General features: G+C 40.5%; 2 protein-coding genes and 1 pseudogene across 6 annotated transcripts; 2 read left to right on the forward strand and 1 right to left on the reverse strand.

Annotated features, from left to right (window-relative positions):
* Positions 1–866: 866 nt before the first annotated feature.
* Positions 867–8765, reverse strand: LOC117539618 (annotated as a pseudogene).
* Positions 8766–10024: 1259 nt separating this feature from the next.
* On the forward strand, positions 10025–11639 carry LOC117539620 (zinc finger MYM-type protein 1-like). 2 transcript variants are annotated; one of them, XM_034205857.1, is made up of 2 exons: positions 10025–10357; positions 10452–11639. In XM_034205857.1, exon 2 carries the CDS (start codon positions 10454–10456, stop codon positions 11270–11272), a length of 819 nt encoding a protein of 272 aa, XP_034061748.1. In that variant the 5' UTR covers positions 10025–10357; positions 10452–10453; the 3' UTR covers positions 11273–11639. The 2 variants fall into 2 exon arrangements, with proteins under 2 accessions (XP_034061748.1, XP_034061747.1); XM_034205856.1 differs by having other exon boundaries at positions 10025–10317.
* A 2174-nt stretch (positions 11640–13813) lies between these two features.
* LOC117539621 lies at positions 13814–15937 on the forward strand. 4 transcript variants are annotated; one of them, XM_034205860.1, is made up of 6 exons: positions 13814–14558; positions 14792–15024; positions 15193–15237; positions 15387–15451; positions 15697–15712; positions 15760–15937. In XM_034205860.1, exons 1-6 carry the CDS (start codon positions 14387–14389, stop codon positions 15850–15852), a joined length of 624 nt encoding a protein of 207 aa, XP_034061751.1. In that variant the 5' UTR covers positions 13814–14386; the 3' UTR covers positions 15853–15937. The 4 variants fall into 4 exon arrangements, with proteins under 4 accessions (XP_034061751.1, XP_034061750.1, XP_034061753.1 ...); XM_034205859.1 differs by having other exon boundaries at positions 15697–15937; XM_034205861.1 differs by lacking the exon at positions 14792–15024 and adding an exon at positions 15061–15111 and having other exon boundaries at positions 13821–14558; positions 15697–15937.
* The last annotated feature ends 257 nt before the right edge of the window (positions 15938–16194 follow it).

Consider the following 16194-nt stretch of genomic DNA (forward strand, 5'->3'; position numbering starts at 1 on the left):
TGTAGTTCCACTTCTGGGGAGCGGGATTTCTTTTCTAAAGGACTTTTCGAGGTTCACCTTGCGGCCTAACTGGGTTTACAACTAAGACACAGCCACGCAAAAACTGCAGCATGTGTACGGCTCCTTATGGGTACTGCAATTTTTGGAAGTGCCGGAGCGGAGCGGCGTTCTGGTGCTCTCCGTCAGAACTACACCCCTGTCAGACGAGACATATACCACGTGATGACACGTTAGGCTTGTGTTGTGTTCAAGGACCCTGACCTTGGCCAGGAAAAACAGGCACTCACTTGTTTAATTATTTTGCGGTCTAGATTTCTTTAATTTTTTTTTTGCGTGTGTTTATAAATTACCTCGAGGGCCACACCAAATGGTCTCGCGGGCCGTATACGGCCCGGGGGCCGGAGGTTCCCCACCCCTGATGTATCATATGTTCGCCGAATTGACATGAAAGCACTAATAAATGTAGTTTAATCCACTTGAGTTTACAACTACAAAAACAATTGATTTGTTTTTATATCAGTACGGGAGGAAATTCAGCAGCTCTCACTACCGATTTGTAATCCTAATTTAATCATCATCTTCACCACGATCATTTTTGTTTATATTCGCCGAATTGACATGAAAGCACTGACAAATATGAATATACTGTAGTCAACTTCATTAAAACGTTATTAACGTGCCTAAACTCAGTAATTCACAATTTCTACGCATGACAACACACTTTGTCCGTGTTTGGCTCTCTCACCGCACAGTGAAGCGTTCCCGCATTGACGTCACTTCCGGCTGCCCCAAAACTTCAAAATGAGTCGAAGGAATTTCCCCGTGATGTTCGAAATTATTGATATTTATCGGAACGGTATCGCACCTTCTTTTTTAAGCTGACGGTTTGAGATTACTAGTAGCCCAATATTTCATTGCACAACAGCTGTTGGGAGGCTGTCACAGGCTCTTTAATGAAAGGTTTGTCTCAACAGTCACACATGAACATTTTCAAGTAAGCAAGTAATATTTTTCATCTGATGTGTGAGTGTCAACATTTCCAGGTTCCTCTTCTTCATGAACTTCATTGTTAATTTCCTCTGCTTCTTGTCTGCTCCCGGATCTTATTGCCCTTCTTAGCTGATTCCAAAACAGCGCTTGGGCCTGCGTCGGGTCAGTGCAGTCTGAGCTAGGCCACTGCAGATAAGTCTTTTTCAACATGACTTTCCTCATGCTGTGATAGCACGACACCTACCTCTCTGAGATTTGCTCCAGAAACACAAGCAGGAGGACGTCCCGGTGCTCATCGAAGAGGCGGTAGCTGGCCAGTTGGATTTCCAGAGAACACCACTCACTCTTGAGGAAATTCCTGCTCACCACACAGATAGTTTTGCGGCTGCTATATACAGCAGAGACAATGTTGTCCACAATATTGCGGCCAAGCTCAAAGTCCCTGTGATGTAGACAAAGTTTAAAAGACGATCCATTGCCCTCCAGGTTCGGAATTAACTGGTCCATGACCCATTGTTCATCAGAGGAGTTATAGGAAATAAATGCGTCATATTTGCAATTTTCCTCCTTCTCTCTGAGTCTGCGCCACTGCTCACCAAACCAAGAAATGAACACATAGCAGCCATACTTCATTTTCCAGTACAGTTTGACATAAAGTAAAGGAGCTACTGTGAACAGGAAGATCACAACTGCTGTGCTAAGGAAGAAGTACTCTTCCAAATCTATGTAACAAACTTTGGTGTCAAAGTTGTGGAATCTGCTTTTTGCTTGGTTTGGGCATGGAAGATTGTAGAGATAGACCACCTGGGTATTTTGGTTGTGCACTGTCCAGTTTTGCAGCAAGCTGTTTTCACAGGTGCAGTTTAGAGGAATATTCCGTATGTCGAGGTAGTGAAGTTTCGGTAAACTTTCTAGTGCGTCCAAACGAATACTCTGCATTACATTGCGGTTGAGCTGCAGTATGTGCAACTTTTGTAAAGTTCTGAATACCCATATTTTCAATAGTCAATCGGGTCAAATTTCTTAGATTTTTAAAGATTCCTGGCTGTAGTTGTGTCACCCCAACACAGCATTTATCTAACGTGAGGAAACTTAAGCCTGTCAGATTATCAAAGGCATCGGGAGGAAGATTGAAGATGTTATTGTTCGTTAGATACAGAGATTTTAGGGAGTGGAGGCCATCGAAAAAATGTGGGGGTAAAACTGTGAGGCCATGCGGTCGCTGCCCGTCCAGTTTCAGATCCTTCAGTTTGCTGAGGTTCATAAATGGTGAACTGTCGTTGTCCTCGAGGAAGCAAAACGTATTACTCTGTAAATCCAGAACAGTTAGCGTGTCTTGAAATACACGATGGAGGGAATTTGCAATCGTTTGGAGGTTGTTTCCATCGAGATAGAATTTGGACAGACTTTGTAGTCCATCAAGGCCAGATGGCTTGATATGAGTGATCTTATTTCCTCCTAGGTCCAGTGTGTTAAGATTCTTTAAACTGTGGAATGTCCTATTAAAAATTACAGAGATACGATTGTTGCGTAGGTTGAGGATTTTCAGGTTGAAAGTATCTTCAAAGGTCTCGCTGAACAAATCAGTTAAGAGGTTATTATCCAGACGGAGTGTCTCCAGCTTGTTTAACCCCATGAGAGCTTTACGATCGAGATAAGCTATTGTGTTTATGTTAAGCTGTAGTGTCGTGATATTTGGTGTTCGATAGAAAGCATAAGAGCCGACCGATAGGATGCGGTTGTAGCGATAGCTATGTATTGGTTAAATTACCCATTTGTGGTGGTTTACAAGATTTCAGGAAGGTGAGATGGTTGTGTTCTAAATTGACGCTCTTTAGCATTGTCTGTCTATCGAGAAAGTTAAGACAACTTATGTTTCTCAGTTTATTGTGGGAAAGATCCAAAGCCTGTGTGATGTTAGGACATTGGTTAAGAATGTTGTTTGTCAGATTCACAATCTTGTTACTACCCAGTAGGGGTGTTGAAAATAATCGTTTCTACGATGCATTGCGATGTGGACGTGGACGATTCGGTCTCGATGCAGTGACGGAAGATAATCGGTTATAGCGTAGTAACGTTGCTTCCTGATTTTCCGGCCGCGGCTTTACTATAACGTTTTTTTTTCTGTCACTTTAATATCAAATCGGTCGGTGACGCAGAGATCAGGGAACAGACGTGACAGCGGCACAGCAACACCAAACATGGAGCAGTCTGCTTTATCCACCAACACAAGAACACCAGTCCAGAACCAACAGTAGAATGACCGGCTCTGAATCACTCCGTGTCGCTGCGGCACAGGGATTTATGTTTTAAAAAAATAATCGCATTACAATCATGTCAGGTTTTTGGTGGATTTAATTAAGTCTTGGATTGCAAAGTATGAATGTCCTCTAGCAATTTTCAGACGATATACGTGTAAAGTTTGTGAAGGCAGGAGGAAAAAAGCTCCCGCGATCACCGCCCCCTCCCTGAAAATGTAGCCTTTATTTAACCAGGTGAAAGCCCCTTGAGATCAAAAGATCTCTTTTTCAAGGGTGACCTGCAGGACATTAGTTACACATGTAACATAAAAACAACAGAACAACAATAAGGATGACATACAACATAATGTGCAGGGTACAGTTTACAAACTCTATTTACAGTGACAGGTACCATGAGTATCAAACAGCATGTCAGCCAGCTGAGTTTTAAAATGATGCAGGGGAACCAAAGTGCTCAGTTTTAAACATGTTTGCAGACTGTTCCAATTTAGTGGAGCTGCACAACTAAAAGCTTTCTTCCCTAAGACAGTCCTAGCACTTGGCATATTTAATAAAACCACATCATGAGATCTCAGGCAATATGTACTTTCAATTAGTCGAGAGATCAGAGAGCAGATATAAAAAGGTAGTTTACCCAACATGGCTTTGTAAATGAACAAGTACCAATGACTGCGCCTCCGTACAGTTAGTGAAGGCAGACCTGCCTTGGCATACAGGGTACAGTGATGAGTAAGTGCTTTACAGTTAGTAACAAATCTCAGTGCGCTGTGATAGGCGGCATCTAACTTTTCCAGGCAATGGGCAGGTGCATTCATATAGATCAAATCACCATAGTCCAGCACAGGTAAAAAGGTCACAGTGACTAGCCTTTTCCTGGCTTCAAAAGAGAAACAGGACTTGTTTCTGAAAAAGAAACCTAGTCTAACCCTCAGCTTTTTAAGCAGGTTATTGACATGAAGTTTAAAAGTAAGACAATCATCAAGCCAGATACCTAGGTATTTATAACTGGTAACCACTTCTAGTACTTGTCCTTGCATAGTAACAATATCCAAAACAGGCTCTGGTATCTTTTTAGCTTTAGAAAAGAGCATTACCTTGGTTTTATCAACATTTAAAAGAAGCTTTAGTTCAGAGAGCTGAGTCTGAACAATGTTAAAAACAGCCTGTAATTTAACACCAGCCTCCTGAATGGAGGGACCTGCACAGTACATCACGGTATCATCCGCATAAAAATGTAAAGTAGCTTCATCCACATTTTCACCTAAACTGTTGATATATATAGAGAATAAAAGTGGACCTAAAACAGAACCTTGAGGAACACCATTAGCAATGTTTAACCACTCAGAAGACAGCCCATCAAAGTGAACACATTGGGACCTTTCAGAGAGGTAGTTCACAAACCAACCCACTGCATGGCTGGATATGCCGATACTGAGTAGCCTCTGCTTTAAGATGCGATGATCAACGGTGTCAAATGCTTTGGAAAGGTCAATAAACAGAGCTGCACAACTCTGCTTATTATCCAAAATACTAGTAATGTAATTTACCACTTTCATTGTCGCAGTGATGGTGCTGTATCTCTTTCTGAATCCTGACTGATGTTTAGACAGGATATCATTTATACATAAAAACTCCTTTACTTGGTCTCTCACAAGTCGTTCGAGCACCTTAGCCAGAACTGACAATTTGGAGATTGGCCTAAAGTTATTTAAAATAGTTGCCTCCCCTCCTTTCAGTAAAGGCAAGACATAAGCAGACTTCCATACTTTTGGAATTGTATTTGTGCTGAGGGAGAGGTTAAAAAGAGAAGTAAGAGGTGGAGCAATAAAATCTGCAGCTAACTTTAAAAAGAAAGGTTCTAAGTTGTCCGGGCCAGCCGGTTTCCTAGGATCTAACTTGGATAATGCTTCATGAACAATACCAATAGTTAAAGGAGTAAAACTGAAAGGGTTTTCCAGACCACATTGTTCAGAGTCAAGGATTGGAGCGTTCACAGAAGCCGAAGTACAGTCAGTGACAGAATCAAACAGAGAGCCACAAGACACAAAATGCTTATTAAAGCAATTTAGCATAGTAGCCCTGTCTGATATAATGCCAGATGCTGTGGTGAGGCACGGAGGTAGCTCATTTGGGATATCACCAGTGGAAATCAATTTTATGGCTTTCCAAAATTTCCTAGGATTATTCAGGTTTTCTGTGGTTTAATGAGTGACAGGCTGATAGTGACCCGATAGAAACTTTATTATTCACTTAATCACTGAGATATAATGAAGCTAATTTAATCTCATACATTCATGGGATGTATGCAACAGTAAGACAGAGAATGTAAGTGTGCACCCACATGCAGTATTTTTGTTTGTATATGCTATTGTAAATACTCCTGTTGTCTGCTGTGTTCAGACTCAAGTCCTGTGTGTGATGCCACATTCAGGACATTCAGTGTCCTTTTTTTAACAGAAGACCGTTGCTAGAAGCTGCAGCTAGACTGCAGAAGCATTATTTTTTTGTTTTTGAGGATGGAACAACTTCACACACAGATATAGGGAGGCTAGACCTATACAATTCATTTATTTTGGTTTATAAATGAATGTCAAGACATTTATGTTATTGATTTCTGAAGCACTTTCTAAATAATAAAAAGAGAGTTCATATGTATTTACTACATGTATGCATTGATGAAAAATAAGCCATGTGCAGTAATATAGAAAATTGAGGATGCAACGCATTGGTATGAATCGTGATGCATCGGGATATCGAATTGAATCGAATCGTTGACAGGATAATCGAATCGAATCGTGAGACCAGTGAAGATGCACAGCCCTACTACCCAGGCTTACATTTTGTATCGATTCCCCATTTTTTTCCTTTAACAATATGCATAATAACTCTGTGTCATTTTCAAGGCCCATGTCAGAGAAATCAACGTGACCTGCATTGATATTGCTGATGTTTAAAAACTCCATGACCTTGACACTTGTTGAACGCAAACGCAGATAGCTTACACGCCTTAAATCCACTCCTTCAAAAGCCATCGTAGGCAGCCTCTGATTGTAAGACAAATCCAGCACCTTGATGTTCTCGAGAAACGATTGATTACATCCTAATGTAGACAGATTATTTCTAGACAAATATAATGTAGTGAGGGATTTAGGTAGTGACACATTTGGGTGGCTGAGAGAGGTCAAATTGTTGAAGCAAATATCTATTTTTGTCAGATTTACTAAATGTGACACAGACTCAGCGACCTCTGAAAAGTTTTTCAGATGGTTTTGGCTCATGATTAAAGTTTCCAGTTTGAGAAGAGTGGAGAAAATGCCTCCGGGGAGCCGCTTTAATGTATTGTTTGTCAGCGAGAGAAAGGTGTGGTTGTGCAGGTCCTTAAACACAGCAGGGTTAAGCTCTGATATTTGGTTAAAGGACAAGTTCAGAGACGTGAGATGAAGCAGGTTCTCGAAAGCAGATTGACCGATGGTCGTTATGTTATTATGATCTAGTCGGAGTTGCTCAAGTTTTTGGAGATGACCAAAGCTGTTGTCGGGAATGACCCCCAGATGATTAATTGAGATGGTGAGATTGATGGTAGATGACGGCAGGTCTTTTGTAATATTTGTAATCTTCGTCTCCTTCCGATAGATACATTTAAAGGTTCCTTTCCAGTAGGGTTTTTCAATGCAGTTGCTGTAGCTGTAACCACTGGCCATTTGAACTGCACCAAGAACAAATGCAACGGAAAACAGCCAATAAATTAGACTCGCCATTTTGCCAGTCCAGAGAAACGTTGTCCTTTAAATTATTTGGGCAGTCTCTTTGTTGGTTTGGTTTGCTCCTATAATATGTTGAACATGTCTGTAGAGCGCCTCATGTTCATCAACTGCCGGTGGTACAGGAATCTGAGGAAAGAAATGATGGATTTGTATTACTTGTCATGTTTACAGCCAATGTTTTTATCACGCGTTTTGCTTCCAAGCAGACCGCAGTCCTTAGATTTAAATAGGCCACATTTTAAAGTGACACTAGCAGTAACCCCTTTACGCTCACTAAATCTCCCTACTTCTCTGACTTTAAATGTCAGTGTTGACAGAGAAGCTTTGAAAAATGGTGAGACATTTTTTAGAAAAAGATCATTGAGTTCGTGACAGTTTTGAGAAGACTTATGAAAGAATATAATAATGCTAACGTTTTTGAAAAGCGTTGTTCTAGAAATCAGAGAGAAACTACTGATCAAGGCATTGCATTGGATTTTATTTCACAAGCTTAAAACTACAACTTTTGCCAACAGTTTCCCTGCATAAGCAGACGGTTAATGATAAAGGCTATCTGTCAGAGAAAAAAAGAAATTCACAAAGAAGACAAGACAAATGGAGACGGAGAGTGGCCTGAAGTTCAGTATGTGACTGGTGCTGAAGCAAGGCTCATGGAGTAAAGGACAGCTGCCGAGCGAAGGGAAATAAGTGCAAGGAAATGCAACAACTGGAGCAACGCTGTAGGTGTGTCAAGGTATGAAGAGCACACACTCAGTGAAATGGGTCATTGTAATCACCATGTATTAAACCTCAGTGTTTATTATCATAGTTAAAACAAGTTATTCTGTACATTAAAAAAAAATAATGTACAAGAAAACATGAGAAAAGGAGGTATGATAACGAAATTATTACTAAAGAATAAAGAACTATGTAGGCCTACTGTATATACAACGCACAGGATAATAGAGATATGTGTGGAAATGTCTGTGAACATGCAGAGTTAAGAGAGTATATGAGATTTATGCATCTATACAACCAACCTGCATGATTACATATTTTATAGCAGATAAAATTACAAACCAGAAATTGATTAAAAGAGTACACAGTTATTCATACTTATAAGTCTGCTCTCAAAGTGCACTACAGTCATGCAATTTAAAATGTATACATTTTCCTTTAGGGGCCTCTGGACTACAGTAGAGGGTCAAAGTCATGGTTAACATCCTGTGGGAAACACTGAGATCCCCTCCAGGAAGTCACTGTCTGACAAGCCACATCACGTTGCATCACGAGACATCATGGAAACGCAGCTACCATACAGTATGTAGCAGCTTATGATCACCTTTAACCCAACCATCACCACAACTAAATGTTTTATACAACAGTGAAATCGCTTTAAAGAATAATTGGTGTTCAGTGAATGGTTCAGTAAACTGAGAAGAACAATCTAAAACGCCGGCCTGAAGAGAGGACAACATAGCAGCAATACTAGAACAATCAAGATAAGCTTTTGGAAATGAATGACACCATATTGAAGCGTGAGAAAATCATAACTCCTACCTCGTAGCGTGCAGAGATGTATACCAAAAACAAAAGCATAGAAACGGAGAGCCTGTAGCATCCTATGTATGCCTTGGATAAACAAGCATATTGAGTATATGTTTTTTAAAAGTACCTCACCTTTCTCGTTCACAGGCCTCCCAACACTAAAGAGCCAATAATAAGCCACAAGGTCGAAAACAGGCAACGGCAAACAGTCGTCACTGATCTGTTCAGATGTAGCAATGAAACTGTCTTGTCACATTACACATTTTTAGAAGCAGGTTTTTCAAGATACACACGCCTCTGCACCCACTCACTGAAAGCCAGGGACGTGCACAGACACTTTGGTGGGCGGGTGCTCAAGTGAGAAAAAGGGCACTTCCCATAATCATTTATTTAAATAAAATTTAAAACAAAAAGTTAAATATAGTTGCACATCTCTGACTTACTGACCAATTTATTTTAATACCCTCACACTCACGCAATTGTTTAATACTCAACAGAATTCTACAAAATAATCAGCTAACACAGAGACAATGGTCTTCTTTAGTATTCACTACGCACAAGAGCAGACAACAAACTAGTACAATTAATAGTTATTAAATGAGCAGCCAACAATCAAAATTATGAAGTTACTGTTTACCTGATTAAGGACATTACAGGCAAAAAGATCGTTTTTTCATGTACTTTTGGTCTATTTTGCTTCCATGTTTTCTTTCACTCTAATGGAAATAAAACTTCCAAGAAACACATATAAATGGTGTTCGTTTTACTACCATGTCTGAATTGATCTATAGATTTAAAGCTAATCTGCATTTAAACATAACATTTCAGGGGGAAATACTGACTTGACGTAAGTAACTATCTGGGGAAGTTGTGAGGTGATGTGTTTTATCCTTTCCAACGGCAATGCCTTGGTAACTGCATGCAAATTAGCACATTTTAATTAGGCCTAGTTAACGCCTAATTTGCATATCAATGTGGCGATTGTGATGACGTTATTAGATACACATTTTACTGTATTCACCTGTAGTGTCTCCCCTCAAGTACAGTACATTAGCCTGTATGCCCATGATAAATTGCCTTAGCTAAACCTTGAGCTAACTTATCCATTAGCTAGTAGCCTACCTTAGTTAACTATATTTGTTATTGTCTTTTAGCTAATTAGCTGTAAACTCGAGGCACTGGCAGTTTAGTAATTTGTTCATCACCACTCACCAGGGGCGGGGCTTCAGGGGGGGCTGTAGGGGCAGGGCTCCCCGGGCCCTGGACGGTCGGGACCCAATGGGGGCCCGTCGCCGAGGCAGCAGGCTCCGCCCCCGAGATATTCGGGCGGGCCCTGCTGCCTAGCGCCACTGAGTGCACTGACGTTCGTGGTCATATTAGGTATAAAGCATTGTAGCCTATAATACGAGTTGAACTTGTTCTGCTATTTTCACACTCACATTTAACATTAAAACATGAAAAATGGCAAGTGAATTCCTTCTATTGTCTCCAAATGTATTTTGGGTAAAATCGTCATCAACAGCCGTCCATCAACACCATACGTAAATGAACGTCAACGTCATCATCAATCACTTGTCATTCAACAGAGCACTGCCTAAGCATGAGCAGTTATAAACACAAAAGTGGAGCTACAAAATGCAAAGAAAAAGATAAAAAAGGAGGACCAAGGAAAAGCCAAATTGTCCAAGCTCGATGGATATTTTTTTCGCCAGCCGTGTTTCATCCCCGAGCCCCAGCCCGCCAACAACGTTAGTGGGGGTTAGCCAGATTTACAGGTAGGCTACAATCACGGCCACACACTGTCAACAAGAAAATGTGAGTTTGTGGTAAATGTTGATATCATATGGTTGTTGTTACTTCGTGTAGCTCGGCCGCCTAGCTTATTTCCTTTTCTGTCTCTCGGCTGTAGTGATGATGATAATAGGGACGACTCAGCAGCTGCTAGCTGCTAGCTGCTCGTCTAGAGGAGAGCCAGGCCTGACGCTTGACCAGCCGCACCCCTCCCCCTCCGGCTCCTTACTGGCTGCGCCGCAAGGTGAAGAAGTACCGGACACTCTTGCCCTGGCTACTAAATGGGGAAGTCAAACACAGTTTGAAACAACCAGGGCCAGGAAAGTTAAGAGACACTTTGATGAACTTTCTGAAGACAGCCGCCTCACTGACGCAGAGAGCAACTTTCGGGTGACCGTTTTCAATGCATGTCTCGATATAATCATCCAGCAACTGTCCCAAAGATTCACCAGTTTAAATGAAACTGTGAACATGTTTGAGGCAATTCACCCCAACACACTACTGCAAGCAAAGGATGAGGATTTACACCAAGCTGCCCAGCGGCTTAGAGAGCACTACAGTCGGGACATCGCCGCCAGCTTCCCTGGCCAGCTGCTTTCTTTCAGAACCTGTTTCAGGGACCAAATACAGAAACTAAAATCTGTCGCGGATCTGGTAAAAATGCTCATTGTTTACAACCCAGCAGTAACATCTACATTCAGTGAGGTTTGCACAGCCTTCATCTTATTTCTGACTCTTCCTGTCACCGTGGCAACCGCCGAGCGCTCTTTCTCCAAATTAAAACTCATCAAAAACTATTTGAGGAGCACGATGGGACAGGAGAGACTGAGTGGACTGTTCTTGCTGTCCATCGAAAGTGACCGAGCCAAGAAATTGGACATACAGCGTATTGTGGACAAGTTCGCGGAGCGCAAGGCTCGCCGAGTACCATTCAAGTAGTGGTGAGTACACTTCAAATTTAATTTGTACAGTAGCCTACTTGTACGTGAATGTATGGGCCGCCGTGCCAATTTTACACTGCTCTGCTCTCATGGTGGCTGTCCATGGTGAATGGTGTGTCAGAAATGTAGTCATTTTATTAGGCTATGTTTTCATTGTCCTTGTGGTTTGTTGGACTTTATGTCATGTTATATCATTATTATCTCTGTTATATATTTCGTTTCTATACCCTTTGTAAAAACGAAATCTTAAAGGGATAGTGGAAATGGAACCTCAAATAGTTTCGTTTTAACTTATATACAAGCATAATTACGTACCAAAACAATCACACCTGATTAAAAAAATATAATAATTGCCTTACGCATGTTAGAAGCACTTTATTGCAGCTTCCCCGAAGTTTTTTAGAAACGAAATGTTTCTCAGCCTAACCGGAAGTGACGAAAACTCAGGAAGACGATACGATAACAAACCATGGCGTCTATGCAGAATGAACGTGGAAGGGCAAATATACCAGACAAAGAAGAAGGATTGTACGAGGTATCCAGTGATGATAGCGAGTCAGAAACATCCTCTCGGCTTTCCTACGAAAATGTCGTTTTAGGAACTGAATCTGAATCCGGTTCAGTAAGCGACGATGGTGACAATATTGAGCCAGAAGATGGACCATTACGTCCTTATTTGTTCGAGCCCGAGCCCGAGGTGATGGTTCACGGCATGGGCAATGGCGAGGATGACCAGGACCAGGCGCCAGATGATGCACCCCTACGCACAAATAATCTTGACTGGTAGGTCCCTAAGCATAGCTCACGCATCTTAAGATCACCTGTAGCCTTTACAAATATTAATCATTGTTAACCAGTTAAGGCCGAAGGTCCCCCCAGTGGACCCCTCCCACAGTTTTTTTTCTCTCACATGTCTCAGGGCTTCTTAACATTTATGAAACTATTAATGTTTCATACCCTTTTAAAGGTAAGAAACTCCGCTAACTGACAATAAGAACAATTGTTAGCTAGAAAAAACACAAGAGTAATACCAAGCCTTTGAATTAGCATTGAGCGAAACAATGCTAACTAATGCTAACGCTTTTTTACACACAACACACGGTAGAAATGCCCTTATTACTATCTTAACTGCACAAACAAGATATACGATTTAAAGCTGAGACTCCACAGATTCCACACATGTAATGTCATCACTGTAAGACCTCGAATTCCTGGAGCTATCAGCCAGAAAAGAGAAAGTAAACAACATCCGGTTCCAAAAATATTACAATAATTACGTCTTACCTTTTTTGATTTGTGATCAAAAGTTGTGTTCAACGGAATAAAAACGCATCTCAAGGTTAATCCAATGTCGTTGTGTCACGTAGAATTTTTCTGTCGCACTACAGCCATACAAAACACATCTATTCACCATAATAAAGGTCGGCTATTCACATGCAAATGCTATTGAATGTCCGCTATTGTTTGTGCCCGTCTTCCTGAGCTCTCGTCATCACCCGAAGATTCCCGACGATTCCCGAAGTATTTCGTTTCATTGAGAGGGCGCAGTAAAATTGAAAATAAAATGAAACTAGGCGGATGAAATTAAAAAAAATTGTTTAATATGCTTCTTTTTAATAAAAATACATAAGTTAAACCCAAAATTCGCAGATTTCCACTATCCCTTTAAATATTACACCTTTTTCTTTAGTTACTTTTCTTTCAAACATTGTTTTAAATTGTAATCTTACTGACTGAGCGACTTTTTACGCACGAGCGTCAGATTACCACCCCGGACTCCCGATATTTTTGTCAAGCTTTATTGGGTTTAAAGGGCCCGGTCATGTGGCCCCGCCCCCCGGCCCGGGTCTGATATGTGCCGCCAGTGCCACTCACCCATACCTGCCAAGTGCCAACCCTACCGATTTGGGGAGTAGCATGAAGCTGCAGCGTCGGAGACGACACTTGTAGAACCACACACACAGGTCCCGCGTCACGAGCACACACACAGGTCCCGCGTCACGGCGGCACGTGACGGAGCACGTTCACATGAATGTGAACGTCAACGCAGAAAATGTGAGTAATGTGAAGTGCTTTTACAGTTTTATTTGTTTAACATTAATAACAATTCCGGTGTCTTGAAATGAAGTGTGATTAGCCAACATTAACTATGATAGTGTTAAGGCAATACAAACAAACATCTGTTTGCTTATGATAGCTTCTAACCGTATTAAAGTCTCTAAAAACAACTATTCATTAGCTATAGCTTTCGGCAAAAGCATTAGCAAAAGCATTAGCTTCGTTAGCATATTTGATCATTTGTTTAATGAAACTAGCGTGATTTTGGCAAGCCCAACTAGGTGTCATAGTTGATTAATTTAATCACTAATTACAGTAATAGTGTGAGTAATGTGAATCATGTTTTGTTTTTTTAAGTTAACAACTATTCTGTTGTATTGAACAGCCATACAAGCAACAAGTGCTAAATGTCATCTGTTAGCCTATGATGACTCGCTGCAAAACCAACTGTTAACCATTTTGTTTATTTGTTTAATGAAACTGTATGTTATGGTTATGTTATTTGACAGAGGCTTTTATCCAAAGTGACTCACAAAAAACATAAAATAACCATAATTAACATTAGAATTTCAATACAAATAGTTACATAGTCAAGTTACATTACTTATTACATTTTTAACAGGGTAATTACTCATCTGTAACCTACTACATTTAAAAAAGTAAACTTCCCAACCCTAATGATTAATTATAGTCAGCTAATTAATTAAACTTCAACGGATGACAAAAGCATGTCAATATGTCCACTACATTAAATCAGCAGTAGCCTAAGTTCTGTCTTCAGTGTAAATGCTTCTTTAATAGTCATTGTATTACAATTTGAATTCATTGTAAATAATCTTCACTGTGCTGACTGCCTGTTTACCGTTTATCAGACAGTGTCATCATTTTGACATGTTTTGTAATATTGCATGAGGTGTTTTAGTCAGTTATGTCGGCCTATTATGTAGGTTAGAATCTGTCGTGTCAGAATCTAACAATTAAGCCTAATTTATGTCTGTCTGTGAAATTGTTTCAAAATGTTCAGTTTGACCAATTAGGCTCTCTCTTTTTCAAGATGCATATTACAATCCGAGAGGGGAGATCCTTGCCGGACCTTCAACGGTGCACGACGTGTTGCAATGACTTCCACTGCCCGTTCTGTGTCTCTCGTTTATTCTCTCCAACAAAACACTGCAAGGTGAAAAGCCATCTCGAGAGCCACTTCCAGCGTGCAGTTCTCCATGAAGGTAAAGTTAGCTTACATTCTCTTGTGAAATGCAAATGGAGTTGCAATGTGTCTGCATTAAAAGCAGCCTAAATGTTATGATCAGTTCCATTTGAGCAATACATCAAAACAAGTCCTATGATTTGTTTGTGGTGACCAGTTACTTGATCCAGATGTTTGGTATTCATAATTTACACTTTTAAATAATATGATCACAAAATAATAATACTACAATTCTATGTTCTTATGTTTAAGGGTATACCATTCACAGATGTGGATTAAATTGCCGACCAGACTATCATTTTCACTGCTGCTACTGCCAATCCATGCATACTCGCAAATCTGGCTTTGTAAAGCACCTCGCTTTGTGCAAGGCAAAGCACTCTGCCATAACCCCCATCATCCCAGATCCAGCAATCCCCATCATCTGCACATCATGTACAAATCATCATGTGACGGAGAAGACTTGGGGTTTATCTATCAGTCATGTATTTAATGTTATCTTTTTTTGATGTTGATTTTAGGGCTTGCCACGCCAGATCTGTGGAAATGACTGCGGGATTTTTATGCTTATGGTAGGATATCAGTTGGCACGTTTGCAGGCTTCTGTAAACATTGTAAATATAATGCTTTGTTTTCCATCTTCTCTGTTCCAGTACACTCTGTCCATTGTTACAAACGCCGGGTTTCAATTCCAGGAGGTTAGTTTAGGATTTGTATTTACTAAAGAAGTAAATGCCTACTTAAAGTGTTGCTTATGTTGCATCATACTGTTCATGTTGAAGAAAAATGATTTATTGTGGACATTGTGAATCAAAAATTGTCTTTGTCACTTTCTAATTTCATTCAGAGGGACATGCCTTTGATTAGGAAGTGGTGGTGTCTTCTTCTCATGGAGCTGTTTGAAATACAAGGGTATGAAAGCCCTTAACAATATGTGTGTTTTGATTTAAGTAACACTTTATTTTGAGGGTCACTTGTAGATGATCTATTATATTAGGTTAACCATGTACAGATCAGTAGACCATCAGTAACAAGAGCTGTAAGACTCTGGATGGCAATATCTGTTGAGATTATTAATGCATATCAATTGTGCACCAATGCCTTAGCCTTTCCCTATGCAATACTTTAGATGACGTCTTGTTCTTATTGTTTCAAAGGCATGGCCAAAGGTTTGCCTTTTGGACTCTGGAGGCCAGAAGCTTGCTGGAGGGAACCCTTCAGCCAATATTCAGAGTGCCACGACCAGAGAGGGAACAGCAGACCCCGCCTCACCCCCAGTGAAGAATCAGCAGACCCCGCCTCACCCCCAGTGAAGAATCAGCAGACCCCGCCTCACCCCCAGTGAAGAATCAGCAGACCCCGCAATAAAAATAAATAAAAATGTATTCTGAACTGAAATGCCTCTCGGTCAAACTGCTTGTTTATCTTTTGCAGGCTGGTGCATGAACACACTAACAGTTGTTTTTCAGTAATCTAGCACCTCTTCGAAGACACCTTTGATTTATTAATAATAATAATGAAACGAGAATTATGATAATGAAACGAGAATTATGATACTGTAGAAGGAACAGTGTTTAACAGTGTTGTTTTCTTTTGAATAATAATGAAACGAGAATTATAAACATACCCAAAACTAAATTAACAGTGTTGTTTAA

The sequence above is a fragment of the Gymnodraco acuticeps genome, unplaced genomic scaffold (assembly GCF_902827175.1).
Source record: "Gymnodraco acuticeps unplaced genomic scaffold, fGymAcu1.1, whole genome shotgun sequence".
In the NCBI taxonomy this organism is placed as follows: Eukaryota; Metazoa; Chordata; class Actinopteri; order Perciformes; family Bathydraconidae; genus Gymnodraco; species Gymnodraco acuticeps.

What these genes read in the sequence shown, in the direction of transcription:
- LOC117539621 (XM_034205859.1), top strand. Translation starts at nt 14,387, where the DNA reads ATGCATATTACAATCCGAGAGGGGAGATCCTTGCCGGACCTTCAACGG. An exon ending in CCGGGTTTCAATTCCAGGAG is followed by an intron (nt 15,238 to 15,386) that starts GTTAGTTTAGGA and finishes AATTTCATTCAG; the next exon opens with AGGGACATGCCTTTGATTAG. An exon ending in GAGCTGTTTGAAATACAAGG is followed by an intron (nt 15,452 to 15,696) that starts GTATGAAAGCCC and finishes ATTGTTTCAAAG; the next exon opens with GCATGGCCAAAGGTTTGCCT.
- LOC117539620 (XM_034205857.1), top strand. Translation starts at nt 10,454, where the DNA reads ATGATGATAATAGGGACGACTCAGCAGCTGCTAGCTGCTAGCTGCTCG.